Below are 13,241 nucleotides of genomic sequence, written 5' to 3' on the forward strand. Positions count from 1 at the left end.
TTATACAGAATCAAATTCTTTATTTCCTTACATTTCTTGTATTCTTAATTCCAGTAGTAAGAGTAGCAGAAGCAGTTTAAGTAAAAGTAAGTAATTGCACACATACAACCTGGTAAACAGTGTGTGCATGTTCATGCCATGCTGCCGTGAGGAAGCGTTGCTGGCCATGTGCCCATGTCTTCCTCAACAAGCATGGCGGACCGCGCCGTCCGTGTTCCCCTTCCTCTCCGCGTGACACCGGCCAATCAGAATCGACTCGAGCCCTGCGTCGCAGCCAATCGTCTGACGGTCAACTCTTCTCGACAACATGTCGCCCATGAAGCTGTGTGTTCCCGGTGAGTCCCGTAATTCGTGTCGTTACCAGCGCTGGGGATGTGTTTACGCCACACTGTAGACCGTTTTTGGACCGTTTTTTTTCCTGCTCATGTTGGCTGTTGTAGGCGTCGCCGTGTTGCTGGGAAATGTGGTTAAACTGCAGTCTGCCACTGTGAAATCCTGATATTCCCAGCTGCCATTCGTGGGGTGGGCTTCTAGTACTGATAAGAAAATAGGTTTAAATTTCGGACTAGTTGTATGAGGTGAATATGAGACGGAGGAGATGTGTTCGGGGCTCTTATGTGCCATGGTTTTGCGGTAAAGGAGGGTGAGTACCGTGCTTGTGCGGGGCTGTGACTTGTTGACTCTTACTTTTCACGGTAGGGTTCATCTGCTGGCCCGCCCATCGCCTCAGGCAGGACAGCAGCATTCCTTCTCTCACTTGTTTTGACTCAGCCACGGGAAATCCTTTCTTTACTATGCAGGTGACATTAAGAGAAGTCAGCAAAAATGTTTAGCACTGAACAATTGTATAAGGTCTGATAGTTATCGTCTCAAAGTCTTAAAGTTGCATGGAAACACAGTTGTGTCAGTCCTTTGGCAGATCGTGCAGGACCAGCATTTCATGTCATGTTGATACCGAGGTTGAAGGGCTCAGAGTGATCAGAGAAATGATTCCAGAGAAATAGTCGTCGTCCAGAGATGAAGGGTGAATTTGGACAAAGGTGTTGTATGAGCTAAATCATTTTCTGTGTGCACGCAGGAGTGTATCTGGGTCTGGACAGGTTTTGCTCTTATTCCTAATGTCCAACGTGTGTTCTTCTGCAGAGTCTGGAAAGTAAACCTGTCAGATCTCTAAAGCATTTAAAGTTACTGTGTCCGCAGATACATAGAGGGTTTCCCCTGGCCAGGACATTGTTTTACTGAGATGGTAATCCACCGAGATCCTGACATAACTCGTCTTGTGCTCGGTTCAGTTAGCAGATGACAGCGTAAATAATATTCACACTCATTAATTATGTAGCATTGGCTTTGTGAAATAGTGTCTCTCTAGTCTCTTTTACTCTAAAGGTTAATGTTTTATCTCACATATGTTTATTATTTTATTCTGATGTTAGCAGAAATGACATATAGAATCAATAATTTTTGTCCAACACAGTAACATCCTCCTTTAGTGTTTCCTCCACTGACACTGCCTCTGTCTTCCTCCCCTTCTTTGTACTCAGGTGACAAACTATGCAGTGTAGAAGACTGTATTCCGGGCACAGGCGTATATCTGCGGCACGGCTACATATACTCCTCACTAGCAGGCTACGTCCTCAGGAAAAACGAGGGAGAGGAGGTGAGGGTTGTGGTGGGTGTGGGTAGGAGAGAGGTGGTGAAAGCTGCAGGAGCAATCAGGCGTGTCATGTGGGAGGGCCTAAGTAGAGGTATTGTGCAACGTTTGTGAATTTGACTGAAGTGCAATAGGTTTTTTTTTTTTTAGAGCCTGCGCACTACATTTTGTGTGACAGGTCTTTTCCTTAGGCTGTTAGTAAAACTGAATGGGTTTTGTGTGACCTGTGTGTGCATTAATGCATGTGATTGTTTTTTTTGTTGTTCTTTTTGCCTCTTTCTAGTTACCTGTGATCTCAGTGGTGAGGGAAACAGAAACGCAGCTACTGCCAGATGTAGGAGCAATAGTCACCTGTAAGGTATGCAATGGAATCAGAAACCGTTTCTCTATAATTGTTTGTTCTGTTTAGGTGATCTCGCACAGTTTAGGTATAGGTCTGTTTATCAAAGAGGGGGTTTCTCTTGAGCCTTGCCATTCTTTGATCGGACAGGTGACCAGCATCAACCCCAGGTTCGCTAAGGTCCACATCCTTTATGTAGGCTCCACACCGCTGAAGGACCGCTTTAGAGGGACTATCAGGTAACCTCAAAACTGACTCCATAGTGTGGCAATGGTGTATGGTCTCATTATTTTGTTTTTTTTTTTCCTAAAACTGCGCTCATTCTCTCCGGCTCTACAGAAAAGAAGATGTGCGCGCAACAGAGAAAGACAAGGTGCGTTTGAATTGATGTATTCAGTAAGCTCATCATCAGCCGACTACGCAGCTCCTGTTTAATTCTGAAACTGCAATGACAAGCTTGGTGCAAATTTATTTTTTTTTACAGGTGGAGACATATAAAAGCTTCAGACCTGGTGACATCGTCTTGGCCAAAGTGGTATCCTTCACCTGCCCTTCAGTCAAAGACAAATAACTTCTTCATGATTGAAAGATGAAAACTATTCAGCTCATGCATCAGCCTCTATCGCATTTTTTTTCTCTCTGTAATTCCTTAACTCGGAGTGACTCATGTACTGTAAACAAAATCACTGCCAAAGATGTCGTGTAAACTGTGATCTCTGGGAGTGTTTTTGGTGTTTTATTAATTGAGGATTTTAATGCATGACAGATGCACATTTTCACGTTTACTTTTAAATCTCTCACAGCTGCCTTTGGATATTTACTATCAGTGAATTTTAAAGAGCAGTGTCACTTCTTAAAATAGTATGTCTGCTTCATTATCTTCAGTTTGGATGTATGTTGTTTATCTTTGTGCTGCTGACCCTTGACATGCAATGTCAGATTTCTCTCGGTGACGTTCAGTCTAACTACCTGTTGACAACTGCAGAGAATGAACTGGGAGTCGTGGTGGCCCACAGTGAAGCAGGTAACTCTTAATGCTCAATTAAACAAAACTTTTGCTTCTGTTAAATTTTTGTTTAAAACCTCAAAACACAGGGGGATTCCAGCACACTACTACTATTTGAACACAAGGTGGTGCAAGAGTCCCTATCAAGATAACTAGCTGTATACAGTTATTGGCACTCATTCACATTTTCATAGTGATAGCTATGTTTATCAAACATTTGCTATAGCATGATTTCTGTTTGGCAGAATTTTAAACAAGTGCAAATCTACTAATATTTGATTTAGTAATCTGTGTTCCAAACATGTGAATGTAGCAATGTGAGAGAAAGTTCTCAACCTAATTATTCTTCTACTCCTGAGAGCGGTGAAGTGGTGAAACTCAGTGTAACACAGCTGTATTAACAATAAGAAGTGAAAGGAGTCGTCTCTGTTCATACAATTAGGTCCATAAGTATATGGACAGCAACACAATTTTTGTAATTTTGCTTCTGTACACCACCACAATGGATTTGAAATGGCCAGCTGTGTCCTACCCCTTTTTATTTCATGACAAATTGATCAGATAAAAGGTCTGGAATTAATTCCAAGTGTTGAATTTGCATTTGGTAGCCATTCATGGGGAACTCTCAATATGTGCTTTCACGGAGGTGTCACTGCAATTGAAGGAGGCCATGATTAGTCAGAAAAAAAGAAAAAAACCTATCAGACAGCTGGCAGAATCTTTAGAAGTGGCCAAATCAACAGTCTGGTACATTCTAAAAAGAAGGAATGCACTGACGAGCTCAGCAACACCAAAAGACCTGGAAGACCACGGGAGACCGCTAAAGTGGATGATCACAGAATTCTTTCCTTGGTGAAGAGAAATGCTTCACAACATCTGGCCAGGTCAAGAACACTCTCGAGGAGACAGGCCTATCATTGACAATGTCTACAATCAAGAGACACCTTCATGAATGTAAATACAGAGAGTTTACGACAAGGTGCAAACCACTGGTAATACTCAAGAACAGAAAGGCCAGATTAGACTTTGCCAGGAACCGTCTAAAAAATCCTAACCAGTTCTGGAACAAGTTTTTTGGACATGTGAAACTAGGAGTAACTTGTACCAGAATGATGGGAAGAGAAGTGTATGGAGAAGGAAAGGAACAGCTCATGATCCAAAGCATACCAATGACAGCAGCCCAACTGAGCAGGATTTTCACTTCCTGAAGACAAAACTGAGGGCAGAAAGACCCAAAGGCCAGCAGCAACTGAAGGAAGCTGCAGTAAAGGCCTGGCAAAGTATCTCAAAGAGGAAACTTGGCATCGTCATTAGCATTATCATTGACTGCAAAGGATTTAATCCAAGTTTGAAAAATAACCCATATATTTGTAATTATGTTGGTTTGTCCAATTACTTTTGAGCCTCTGAAAATGAGGGACTATGTATAAAAATGGCTGCAAGTCCCAAACGATTAATGTGATATTTGTGTTAAAACCCTTGAACTAAAAGTGAAAGTCTACACTTCAATAACATCTTGATGGCTTCGTTTCAAATCCATTGTGGTGGTGAACAGAGGCAAAATTACAAAAATTGTATCACTGTCCAAATAACACACACACACGCATATACACGCTATACACGCACACACACGCTTTATACTTTTTTAGTTTTCAGCAACTCTTTTTGTTTATGTCTCTATTTTTCTCACATCTGTCACATTTTCTTTCGTGAACCAGGTGCCCAGATGGTTCCCATCAGCTGGTGTGAGATGCAGTGCCCACAGACGCACGCCAAAGAGTTCCGCAAAGTAGCGCGAGTGCAACCGGAGTATCTACAGGCATGAGAGCCATGAAACTTCTTTCTTCCACAAGGAACACACAGCTTCCCCTCCCTCCTCCACTCACTGTCGTCAAGTAGCCTCTCAACTCTGTTTCGGATGTTTTTGGAGAGACTGGACGACGTGCGATTTGTTGGCTACTTCTGTTTTCATGTCTTTCATAGGTGTTTTTTAAATAGCTTTCCATATGCACATTGTGTTTTCATTTGATTGTGTCAGCTTGAAAACCCTGAAGCAGCGTCTGACCAAACTGTAAAACTGTCAGGACATATTTTAAACATTGTAGCCACTGTTGTTATTAAGACATTTTTAACTAATTCAAGGGTGGTACCTCGCAGCTGCCAAACCTTTAAGTGACCACTATGTTGAGAAGCTAAAAGCATCAGAATTTTGCACCACTTTCCTAGACGCAAGATTCACTCAGTTTTGTTCATAAGTATTATGGCAAAATTTCAATTAACGGATCACTTGAGGGATGAAGCATGCTGTCAGGTGAATAAGTGTAAGACTGGGTTAAGACAAGCTTCAGAATACATCTCATGTAAAGATAAAAATGAAAACACTGCATTTTGTAACCAGAGAGATCATTGCAAAGGGCAGTGGCTGCATTTGGTCTGAAAAAAGGAAGATCTGACCAAAAAAGCTGCAGAGTGAGCACTGCACTTTGAAACTTTCGTTTCTCCGTGATGTGTGGCTGACCTTTTTTTTTTTTTTTTTTTAAAATACTTAGTTCATAAAAAAGACACAAGCAATAGTTTAAAGCCATTTAATCTCTGGAGGCTCATTTTTCTTTACGCCTGTCCAACTTTTCTGGAGTCGAGTAAATTGAGGGACAGATGTTGTCCTCACAGCAGTTTTAAAAGGAAAATAAACGTGATCGAAAGAGCCTAATGTTCAGACTTACAACACAGCTACCATGCACGGAATATTGAAGTACAACATATGATAGTCAAATATTTCTTTTGTTTTCCGGGACATAATCAAAACCAAACGATTATGGGCTTATAACGAACAAGCAGAAATGTTTCCACTCCGACTTTCTTTATTCTCTCTTCATTTTACAGCAGATGTCATGTGCAAGATTGAAATAAAGTGACTATCAAACCCAGTAAAGCAAATTTCCTATTTTATCCAGACTGATTCAAGTGATATTTTGTTTTCAGTAATGAAACTAGTGAAAAAGGTGATTTTTAGCCATTCATTTTACTCAGTAATGTGAACAAAGATGCTCACATTTACTCGACTGACAGGACAGTCACCTTACGATCACCTCAAACACAGAAACACTGCTCATTCTTTCTCTCTACGTATTACGTAACGTCCTTACTATCCATCCGGTCACGACAGCAACGGGTAAAACCAGTGTGTCATCTAACACTGCATAGTTTTTGCAGTCACTTTTTGACATTGTAAGAATAAAGTAATTAACAGGGTGAAAAATTCTTACTTTGGAACGTCTTCAACGGAGAAAAAATGAAATTAGGAGAACAATATTTTACACCATTAGAATGTAAACAGTGACCCATTTGAAATCACAGCAAACTGGTTCTTTTACATTAAAACAGCCCAGTTCCTCGGGCAGCAGGATGTTTAATATACAGTATGTACAAATGGCATTTTGTGTTGTCTGTTCATCGTCTAATATTCATTTATGTACAAATTTTAAGATTCTCCAGTGAAAACTGGGCAAAAAGCTCAGTGTATGAATTGACAAAACTACACATTTGGAAAAAAAAAATACAATTTTTGATCAAACTTTGATCAGTCATCAAAGCGGACGGATTGACGTGCATTGATGTCGATAGAGAACTTCTTATTGGAAGGTGCAGTAAACCCAAGTCCTGCCCCCCTGTTACCGAAATCCATTCTGCGTGAGTGTGCACGCTCAAACTCTCCCTGAAGGCCTTGCTGTAACTGCTGTTGTGCGTCTTTCCCCATTGCCATATTTGCTCCTCCACTGCCTGCCCCAGCGGGCTGGAAACCCTTTTTGAAGCCGCCCATCAAGCGGAGGAACTTCTGCTGCCGTTCTGAGCTGTCGAACTGGGCGGTGCCCCACTGACCCAAACCCTGAGGAACAGAGACATTGGCGACAAATATTAGAGACTACTGGTTTTAGTTATTAGAAACTAAAGGAAGTGTGCTCAGAGGTACTCCACCAATTTTACGCATGCAACTTTGTTTCCTTGTTAAGGGGACTACAAATCAGCCTGGGACAACAGTTGTATTATGTGTCCTGTGGCTCTACAGGAGCTTTCTAAAGCTAATGTCATCGGAATCTAATGAAAGATCCTACAGAGTTGTGTTATGGGAAATGTAGGTCCCAGCACTTCTTGAAGCTTGACCCATACTAGGGATTAAAAGTCAAGATATCTCTGCCTCTGCAGCATCAATATTGCCTATTCTTTTTAAGAAATCTGTCTCTCAGAAGTCCCCCGACCTTTGTTACAGTGCAATACTAGAATACTGGAGTTCCCATTTAAAGGAAATTCCCTTTTTTTAAAAATTCTCTTTCCAGGACAGATGCAGATACTGACCGAAGGTTTAGCTGGTTTTACAGGTTGAGAGGCCTTGTCAATCTCCATTTGTAGAGCTTGTCTTCTCTCCTATGACGAACCAAAAGACATTTCAATGCAATTTACAGTGTCATTTGGAAGAAAAGCGAAAGTTGTCTAAAAATATCATCAATAAAAATACATACATAGATACAAAATCCCATTAAAGGAATAGTTTGACATTTTGGGAAATCCGCTTATTCATTTTCTTGCTGAGAGTTAAAAGAGAAGACTGATACCACTCTCATATATATTCATTAAATATGAAATTACAATCAGAAGAAGGTTATCTTATCTAGTTGATTAAACATATAAGAAATAATGTGTTAATTAGTGAGCTTTAGAGGTGAGGTAAGCTTTTTTTAATGACCTTTGGACAGAGCCAGTCTAGCTGTATACAACAATAAATGTCACACTTAACACAGTGACGTAAAGATGAGAGCCCCGTTTACCTGGTTGATGGAGATCTCATCAGTGTTTCCACTCTTCTCTGACAGAAACACCACATCCACCTGGGGAGACTCCTGAAACAAAATGAAACAGAAACACGCTTCACTCCCAATGCGCAAAATAAAAAAACATCTGTGCACAGTGTCAGTAACCTCTGACAATACCTCACCTGTTTGTCTTCCACCTCTTCTTTGATCTTTTTCTTCTTCTTATTTGCACCAGTTTCAACTCTAACATCGCCCTCCGCCTGTTTCACCTGAACAGAGCTCTTCTTCTTTTTGCTTTTCTTGCTTGATTTGTCATCTGCCACTGTGACAGGAGTTTCCCTACTCTGCCCGTCCTCTCCATTTTCTTCACATTTGATTAACAATGGCTCTTCACTTCTTTTTGGGTTTTCCTTTTTCCTCTTCTTTTTTTTTGGTTCTGTCTCCTCTACTTCGCTGACCTCCACAGAAGCTTTTCTACAATTTTCTTTTTTCCCTTTTTTCCTTTGCTCTGTCTTCCCTTCCTCTATGATAACAATCTCACTCTTGTTCAGAATATTGTCTTTATTCAACTTCTTGCCTGTTGCTTTGCTCCTTTTATTGTTGTCTTTGATCTCAGGTGTTTCTACTCCATTTTCATCTTCCTTAGTTTTTGCCCCTTTCTTTGTCTTCTTTTTCATTTGTATCTCCTCAACCTCAGTCTCTCCCTCTGGTGTTTCTAACTTCACTCCCTTCTCACCCACTGTTGGTTTCTTTTTTGTTATAGATATTCCATCCATATCTACAGTTGTTTCTTCCTTAGGGGATTTCTTTTTCTTCTTTTTCTTTTCTTTACTTTGCTCTTCTGTCTCCTCTGTGTTTATAGCTATTTTGTTTTTTCCGTTCTTGGCTTTCTTTGGCACTTTATCCTTTCCAGCTTGCTTTACTTCTTCCTCTTCTATCTGTATCTTTACATTTTCAGCTTTCATTTTTACAGTCTTATTCTTTACTTTCTTCTCCTTCCTTTGTTTCTTTTCTACTTCTTCTTTTGCTGAACTCTGTGCAATTTCCTCTTGATTCATTTCATCAGCCACCTGCTGCTGCTTCATCTTCTTTTTGCTTACTCCTCCATCATTTGCCGACTCCATGGCATCAGAACCACTGGCATCATTCAGAGATTCATTAACAATTTTCCTCTTCTTCTTTTTCTTCTTTTCCTCCTTTTCACCATCTCCATTCCACGACTCCTCTTCTATAACCACCATCTCAACTTTTTTGCTTTTCTTCTTTTCTTTTCTCACCTCTGCTAGGCTCCCATCATCAACTGTACAGTTTTTGTTTTCAGGCACAGAAGCTCGTCCTTTCTTGTGTTTCCTCTCTTTCTTTATGTGATTCTCCTCACTCTTTTCTGCCTGCATCTTTATTTTCACCCTTTCCACTGGCCTCTCCACAGCAACAGACCTCTGGCTTGTCTGGTGAGAGAAATACAATTTACTGCAAGATAATGCTTTTCTCTGAGATTAAACTGCAATACCAGGCTCACGGACTCTATGTGTATGTGCAAGTGTGACTAACAAAGCAGTGCACTAACCAAGGGTTTGACTGGCTGCCTGGGCAGGGACTCCTGATCAATGTCTCTTTGCAGGGCCAGTCGCTTTGCCTGCAGGGAACGGAATATTGTGCCAAAATTTCTATATTTATACTAATGTAGCAAAAACGCTGGGGGCATTGCATCAGAAGTTGTTTTCACAAATCTTAGATATATGTATCATTCTGAGTGTGTCAGCCAATTCAAAGATGCACATATGTGGTTTTGCAGAATGTTCTTCGGGTCTAATCTTTAGTTGTGGACTACTCATGATTCACTGATGCTTAGTTTTGTTACAAAGTATATATTTCTGCTCTGCTCTGTTCTCTGGTACTACGTCTACTTGTAGTGTTAATGTTAATCAGACTGTCACACAGTACAACATGTATGCATGGTCATGTGAAATTTTTCCTACAACTAGCGTTTCAATCCTGGGTTGATCTTCTGCCTTGCAGTGTTAGCTGGTCAGCCCATATTGCTCTAATTCAGAGTTGGATATTTGATGTAGCAAACTAGTACCTGGTCAATAGTAATCTCCCGGGACTTAGGTGCAGACTTTTCATAAACAAAGATCACGTCCTCCTCAGAATCCGTCTGAAACATAAAACGAACAGTGTTCTGCAAGTGGAAATAAACATGATTTCAGTCCCAGTGTTCACAAGTGAACTCACACTTCCCCAGCACCTACACTTGAATCAGGACATGTCGAGTTACAACCTTGCTAAAACATCATATGTTATATTACGATACTTGATTGAACTGCAAGTTAATATGTAACGTTAACAAATCCAGTGCGATAACAGGGAAAGAACAACACTTCGGCCAAAGTGTGCAGACCATGTTTATTTATAGCTATCTCTTGGTAAATCATGCTAGCTAGCAAACAGCAGTTAAATACCAGCTAAAAGATTAAACCGACGAAGAGACAAACTAATCGGTAAGCCAGACAGCGAGAGTATTTTATCATAGTTTCACAAAGTATCGTGAAATGTAAACTTGATGAGCCGTTTACTAACTTTATACACTCTGGTAATTCACGTGGATACCCGTTTACTTTCTTGACCTGGAAGTAGTTATCGTCGTTCCTCCGAGCGACGAGCCTAGCGTCCGTAGCAACGAGCGCGCTCAGATTCCGGAACTACTACTACTACTACTGCTACTGCTGCTGCTTTTTCGCCTTCTTCTTCTTCTTTTCCTTCTTCTTCTTCTTCTTCTTCTTCTTTTAATAATAATAATAATAATAGTTATAATAATAATAATGATACATTTACGGCACGCTGTACACTGTAAAGCGTAGTGCTGCCCTCCAGAGACAAGCATTTGCTATTTATCCTGTGTTTTTGTATACAGGCTAGTTTTAAAAGTACTTTACCAATAAACTGGAAATTATTTTCATTTGCGTCTTTCATTTTTGGTGTATTAGTGTATTGATGTAGTAAGGCATCATATTGCACATACAGAATGTGAACAGGCTGAATAATCTGGATTTTTTTTTTAATAATCTGCAGGTTTGTTTGTGTCCATCTCTGGTGTGAGGATCTTCAGTTGAGTTTAACAGACACAATGTTATGGCCACTATGTAATGTAGCAGACCTGCAGTTATCATGTACCGGCTGAGTGCCGTTAGGGACCGTTCATAAACATACTTTGAAACGTGCTACAGGGTTAGTTGGTTTTAACTATTGAAGACTATTAAGTGAATTGCAAGTGTTATTCATAATCGTTTTGTGTGTTAATTTCAGTTGTGAAGCTTAGTTTAGAAAAAGGTAATACCAGCACGTTAGTTATAATTTTTTTTAAATTCTTTATTGACTTGACATGAGTCAGCAAAAGATAATATACAACATGACATAACACAATATATTAGTAAATATATTAACTGAAAACAACATAAAATGAACAGGAAAAAACTAAAATAACAGTACAAGCAAACCAGGATTTAAACCAACTAATGCTGCATTCATGTCATGTGGGATGATCGAAATGGAAAATATTCCCATGTTAACAACTTGTGAGCGTTCAAATCGTCTGACAACTCAAGACCATTGTGTGATTACAGTGGTGGTCGTGTGAAAGTTAATACTGTGCACCGACAATATAACACCATGTCCATTAAGAATGGGTTTAATTACATTAAACAATGGTCTTTAGTTGATGTGAGGCACCCGTATTTGTTTTGTTTGCAGGCACTTCCATATTAGTAAGTGCCAAGTTGTATATACTGTGTCGGAGCTTTCCGAAAAATCCTCAGTCATAAGTACAACTTGTATGTTGACGTGAACGCTGTTTAAAAGTGGAAAACTGGTAATTACAGTAACTCCGATATGACATGAATGTGGCATTAGTCTATCATAAATCAGCGGTTAATATCACTTTTGACTGTTAGAGTCAAGTTACAGTGTCAGGCATCAGTATGTTTCAAATGAAATGCTTGTCAGAAGGTTGAACAGCATCTGAAACACCCTCCACTCTTCACGCAGCTACTTCTGTCACACCATGAATGCATTTGAGGAGAGACTGTCCAAAAGAGTGCACAGTTATCCACATTTGATGCTCATCACATCTTGCGTGTGTTTGTTATTGTCCCACCTTTGAGTATGGCCATTTGGAACAGGTTTAAAGATCTCTCTCTTTAGATGTGGTGTGGATGTGGGACAACACTTCCCACAAGTTAGTTCATTTCAAGCTTGCTCTGGGATTCAGCTTTTTTGCCTGAATCAATCTAAGACCCGGCCTCCACCTTTAGCCTCGGAAGTCAAAGGCCCAGTGCCAAGACCAGTCATCTGCATCTGCAGCTTTCAGTAGCCAGTTGCAATTTCTACCTCTGTCTTTAGCCTTTGACAACCAGATGCATGTGCCTAGCCTGGAAACCAGACCAATCAGCGAGCTCATGTTTAACTGCGAGTTGGCCTGGCGATGCCAGGCTAGCATAAGCCTTTACTTACACCATTTGGCTCAGCATCAGCTGACTCCTGGACCTATCGCCAGTCACCTGCAATCCCAACACCTTCCTGCAGCCTCTGATAGCCACCCATTGCAGACCCAGCAGCCACTATTATAGTCTCCCCTTTGCCAGCAGGCAGCAGCCAGAGTGTTCACATGTAGGTGAGTGGTAACCAGCTTCCTTCTCAGCCTCCACCTGCTACTTCTAGCTTTAATAGCACTCTCCACCTAACACATCTATGCTTAACACGTTATTCCCGGCTTTTGACTCCAGCTTCCAGGGGCCAGCTGGTTTCCCTGCCTCGTCCTACAAGCTCTTACAGCCATCTGCAACCCCAGCATCTGACTACAGCCTATGACAACCATTTGCATCAGTTTTCAGCACCCAGCCTTCAACCTGCAGTGTGAGTTTTAAGAAGCCACCTACAACCTCAGCTGCTAACTACAGTTTCCAAGTGCGGCTGTGGTCACAAATTCCGCCTACAGCCTATGCATTTGAGCGGCCATGACTTAAATAAAGCGCAGGTTACTTTTAAAACACTCCCACACGCAGTAAGGGATTTTAGTACAGATCCTCCCCTGCTATTTTTGATGGATAGAGCTTGGAGATGCACTGGCTCACAATTCAACACATCACACAGAGTGGAGACATCATGCAGGTCTCCACTTGGCTCTTAAAACTTGGCTAAAGATACAGCTTTTCTGTGATTACTGACAATGATGAAATATGAGAAGTGTGTAATACTTTCTATAATGTGTATGATGAGAGCAATATTCTAAATAATTTTGGAAAAAATTTTTCTAGATACACTTGAATGTGTTTGTTTCATGTGTGTACTCTGGACATCTTTTTCAGAATCATCAGTCACACATGGACATCAGTTTTACTGTCCCCTGGAAAGCTTGTTTGTGTTGTTGAGTGTTTCTTT

The 13,241-nt window shown here is 40.7% G+C and overlaps 2 protein-coding genes across 3 annotated transcripts; one reads left to right on the forward strand and one right to left on the reverse strand.

Annotated features, from left to right (window-relative positions):
• The first annotated feature begins 216 nt into the window (after positions 1-216).
• Positions 217-5,924, forward strand: exosc1 (exosome component 1). 2 transcript variants are annotated; one of them, XM_040146707.1, is made up of 8 exons: positions 217-335; positions 1,542-1,657; positions 1,935-2,009; positions 2,142-2,230; positions 2,331-2,364; positions 2,476-2,526; positions 2,931-3,015; positions 4,716-5,924. In XM_040146707.1, exons 1-8 carry the CDS (start codon positions 308-310, stop codon positions 4,820-4,822), a joined length of 585 nt encoding a protein of 194 aa, XP_040002641.1. In that variant the 5' UTR covers positions 217-307; the 3' UTR covers positions 4,823-5,924. The 2 variants fall into 2 exon arrangements, with proteins under 2 accessions (XP_040002641.1, XP_040002642.1); XM_040146708.1 differs by lacking the exon at positions 217-335 and adding an exon at positions 500-643.
• Positions 5,925-5,984: 60 nt separating this feature from the next.
• knop1 (lysine-rich nucleolar protein 1) lies at positions 5,985-10,506 on the reverse strand. Its single transcript, XM_040146706.1, has 7 exons — positions 10,433-10,506; positions 9,889-9,963; positions 9,373-9,441; positions 7,988-9,253; positions 7,821-7,892; positions 7,351-7,419; positions 5,985-6,883 (listed from the first exon to the last, which is right to left on the reverse strand). Exons 4-7 carry the CDS (start codon positions 9,197-9,199, stop codon positions 6,578-6,580), a joined length of 1,659 nt encoding a protein of 552 aa, XP_040002640.1. The 5' UTR covers positions 9,200-9,253; positions 9,373-9,441; positions 9,889-9,963; positions 10,433-10,506; the 3' UTR covers positions 5,985-6,577.
• Between the last annotated feature and the right edge of the window lie 2,735 nt (positions 10,507-13,241).

Source organism: Xiphias gladius, chromosome 15, assembly GCF_016859285.1.
Source record: "Xiphias gladius isolate SHS-SW01 ecotype Sanya breed wild chromosome 15, ASM1685928v1, whole genome shotgun sequence".
Classification (NCBI taxonomy): Eukaryota; Metazoa; Chordata; class Actinopteri; order Istiophoriformes; family Xiphiidae; genus Xiphias; species Xiphias gladius.